The following is a 4374-nucleotide window of genomic DNA, read 5'->3' on the forward strand; positions in this document are numbered from 1 at the left end:
CATAACTTTCATATTATATATATATATATATATATATATATATATATAAAAAGCTGAAGTTTATTATGTATCATAATGTGATTTCAATTAATGATCCAAACCAGTAGTAAAAATTATCTGTTAATCTAGCCCATGCAAATCTGCCTTTGAATATATTTGACATATTACTTGTAAATGATAGAAATAGGCCTACATTTAATATAAGGATTATACAAAATATTTATGGCCCACCTATCTACAACTTATGTGCAATTTATCTTGCCAATCAAGTTTACACACCAGTGATCTAAACAATTGTTACAATTAAGTTTTATTTTATCAACTTAAAGTACAATTTTTTATAATTATACTTTAAGCTGACTTAAAGAGGAAGTAATGATATGTTGTGTGTGGCATTAACAAAAATTATAATTAAAGTTGATTTCAATTATAATTTCTTTTATAATTAATGATTTATTAATCATAAGATGCAGTTTTTAAATTTATTGTAAACTTGTTAGATAAGAAATTATGAATTAGAATTAAAGCTGCAAAAATTAAAATATTAAAATAAAAAATATAAATTTTGAATATTGTTGCATATTAATATTTTGTTATTCTATATCATTCTGTTTTTAACTCATTTTTTCATAATCTTTATAATAATAAATGTATGCATTTTTGCACTGATGGTCCTAGTAAATGATAAATTAAATTAATAAATTAGAAATATTAAAAAATCTATATTATTTATTAGTAAGTTGATAGGATTTATTCATATGAAATAAGGTTTATTTTTTTATGTAATGAAAACAGAATATAATATCTCAGTATCACATAAAATTTTAAAAATGTTAAACATTCATTGCAATTTAGTTTTGCTTGTTTATAAATTATAAATATCATTTAGCACAATATTATCATTATTATGAATATTTCAAATTATTTAAAATATTAAACATTTAACAATTTTAAAAGATATAATATCATAGGTATGCTGTAAACCATGTGTTATGGAAATTATAATTTTATTTTATCATTATTTAATTTTTATTTTAAGAACTTCTTTCTTTTCACGTATTATCTGATCGTCATTTATGTACAGTACAAGGCTTACAAGTAAAGAAATAAAATGAATTTGAAGAATTTGTTAGAAGATTTTTAAAATAAATTTTGAATTAAATAATTTAAATAAACTTGTATAGAATCTTATAGTAAATTGTTCAAATTCATTTCCTCTATACAATTGTTAGAGATTGACAGTTGTGTTGTTATATTTTGAATACTTTTGTTAAACTAATTTGATATTCTAATTATTTGATAATTAAAACAATAATTTAAAGTTTTAAAACAATACAGATATATTTTTGTATTCTTTTTTGATGATCTTTTATACATAGTAAAAATTTAAATGACAATATTCTTTTATTAAAGGTAAATAACATTGAAACACAGTGATGCCTCGTACTTTAAATTTAATCCATTCCAGGAGGCTGTTTGAACTTCGAATCACTTGAAACTTGAATAAATTTTTCCCATTAGAAATAATGGAAAGTCAATTAATTCCAGATGCTAAACAATTTCCATTTTGATAAACTTAAAACAACAAATTCACATAATTTAGGTAAAAATAACACAATTAAATTCTCTAATAATAAATTAAAACATGAAAACATTAAATAAAATATGTGAATACTGCATAGTAAATTGAAAATTTCATTTACTGGTCACACATTGTTGTCTTTAGTGTCTTAAACATGGCCACTCACTTTTATGCTTCACAATAAGTTCCTTTTTCATCTCAATTACTAATATTACAGCCTTTCTCATAGACTTCATTACTTTCATACATTTCTCAGATCAGATGCCACGGTTAATAGATAAAGGTAGGTTGGGTTAAACAGAAAATTTTTGCATATTTTTAACAGCTGTCATTAACTTAGTTATATGATTTAATTATAATAGTTATTTAACATGCTATTGCTAATCTGAGATTGTAATCTTTGTCTAGAAGCTTATTTTAAACTTCACATCTTATCTGAATCTTATCTTATCAAGTCAAAATGTCTTCAAATAAAAAGCATATCAGGCCTATTAAGAGTTTCAGAAAGGATATGATGACATACAAACAGTAAACAAAATTCACAATGTGCATGGGGATGATGCTCCCAAACTTTGAATGTGTCAAATATGGTTTAAAAAGTTCTGTTCAGGAAATTTTAAACCAAATGATACAAAATGTATGGAGGGGTCTCAAATCTGTGAATGAAGAAAAATTAAAGGAGCAAATTGTTAAAAATTGATGAACAACACACAATATAAACAAACACATCAAAAATAAAATGAGAAAAAGCACTGAAAACATATGAGCATAACCCAAGAGCGAGAGACAACTTGTGTGCTCAACAAATTGTTTGTATGCTTCAAGCACATTTTTCACTGCATTTGCACTTTGAACTCCAAGGTAAATTTTAGTAGAATTTATTGTTCAAAGTTTGAGTTACCACATCATGTGAAAAAGTAATAAACTCTCCAATATGTGCAATATTAAAATTATTGATTTAAAAGAAATTAAAGATATATTGCCTTCAATTGTAAATTAATCTTTTAAATTACAGTAGTACCTCTTAGTTTGAATGCTTCAAGTTCAAAGGCAAGATTTGAGAAAACTTTGTCTTGGAGTTCAAACTGCACATACAGTTAAAAATTGTGTTTATGCTTCAAGCACAATCTATCATGTGTCCGAGTCATTTCTCACTCTCTCTTGCATTATGCTTGTATGTTTTCAGTGCTTTTTTGCATTATTTTTGGTGTGTAATTATATATATATATTGTATTGTGTGTTATTTGTTGATTTTTAACAATTTCTTCCTGCGACTGTTTTTTATCAACAGTTTTTGGGCACCCCATACATTTTGTATTCTTTAATTCAAAATAAACTTTTTAAACCACATTTAATATGCTCAAAGTTTAGGATCATCACCTCATATACATTATGAGTATTTTTTATTGTTTATTATATTCTTCGTGAAAGTCAAAAAGCATAATATGCTCAATATACCTTTTTATCTGAAGACATTACTTGATTTTATTTAAACAAATGTGAAATAGAGTTTAAAATAAGCATCTAAACAAAGAATACAATCTCATATTATTTATTAATGTGTTAAATTTCACAAATGTAATCAAATTACATGTATACATTAAGATGCCGATGTGGACTATGTGCAACCAATAAATTCAATTTTCATTTAATTATACAATACTGTATTTACAAATTTTTATTTATGATTTTCATGTTTAAATTTATTATTAGGACATTTAATTATGTTATTTTTTACCTTAAATTATATGTATTTGATGTTTTAAGTTTATCAAAATAGGTATTGTTTAGGGTCTGGGGATTGATTAACTTCTTTTCCATTATTTCTAAAGGGAAAAAATTCTTCAAACTTTGAATGAATTCTTGGAATGAATTAAATTTGAAGTATGAGGCATCACTATATTTTTAATTTCTAATTATGTATTTATAAAAACTTTGATATTTTCTTTTTTCGATTTATTTCTTAACATAAAAGATATTGAAAAAACAATGGAATATTTGGATTATTACATCCAGTTTTATAATGTTGCAAGAGAAGTTGAACCAATAATAAGAGATGGGTAAGATGTGTTTTAAAACTTTAATAAAAGTTTTCTGTAAATTGAGAAATTATAAAAAATTTTTGTTTAAATTTAGCCCTAGAGGATGCTTAACAACATATTTAGAAGCTATGGAAAAATTAGTGAAAGCCATTGAATTTTTTAAAAAGAACAATCCACATAAGCGACAATTGGAACAGCTGGTAAAAATATTTATTTTTCTTTCTTATGGGTTTTGCGTGGATTGTGTTTGAAGTTAATAAATATGTTTACTACTAAGTAGAATTACAATAAAAATTATAATGTATTAGTATAAATTAAAACATGAAAACATTAAATAAAATATGTGAATACTGCATAGTAAATTGAAAATTTCATTTACTGGTCACACATTGTTGTCTTTAGTGTCTTAAACATGGCCACTCACTTTTATGCTTCACAATAAGTTCCTTTTTCATCTCAATTACTAATATTACAGCCTTTCTCATAGACTTCATTACTTTCATACATTTCTCAGATCAGATGCCACGGTTAATAGATAAAGGTAGGTTGGGTTAAACAGAAAATTTTTGCATATTTTTAACAGCTGTCATTAACTTAGTTATATGATTTAATTATAATAGTTATTTAACATGCTATTGCTAATCTGAGATTGTAATCTTTGTCTAGAAGCTTATTTTAAACTTCACATCTTATCTGAATCTTATCTTATCAAGTCAAAATGTCTTCAAATAAAAAGCATATCAGGCCTAT

At 24.3% G+C, this 4374-nt stretch overlaps 1 protein-coding gene across 1 annotated transcript in view; it reads left to right on the forward strand.

Moving 5' to 3' along the window:
• The window catches only part of LOC111613953 (exocyst complex component 7-like), a 12456-nt gene extending 8581 nt beyond the window's left edge, over nucleotides 1-3875 (forward strand). Inside the window, exons 3-4 of the mRNA XM_023355301.1 lie at nucleotides 3558-3642; nucleotides 3719-3875. Coding sequence (XP_023211069.1) covers nucleotides 3558-3642; nucleotides 3719-3875 — 242 coding nt within the window. The remainder of the gene's footprint in view (nucleotides 1-3557; nucleotides 3643-3718) is intronic.
• Nucleotides 3876-4374: the final 499 nt, after the last annotated feature.

This window comes from Centruroides sculpturatus, unplaced genomic scaffold, assembly GCF_000671375.1.
Source record: "Centruroides sculpturatus isolate CEXI.00-Female unplaced genomic scaffold, Cexi_2.0 scaffold2084, whole genome shotgun sequence".
In the NCBI taxonomy this organism is placed as follows: domain Eukaryota; kingdom Metazoa; phylum Arthropoda; class Arachnida; order Scorpiones; family Buthidae; genus Centruroides; species Centruroides sculpturatus.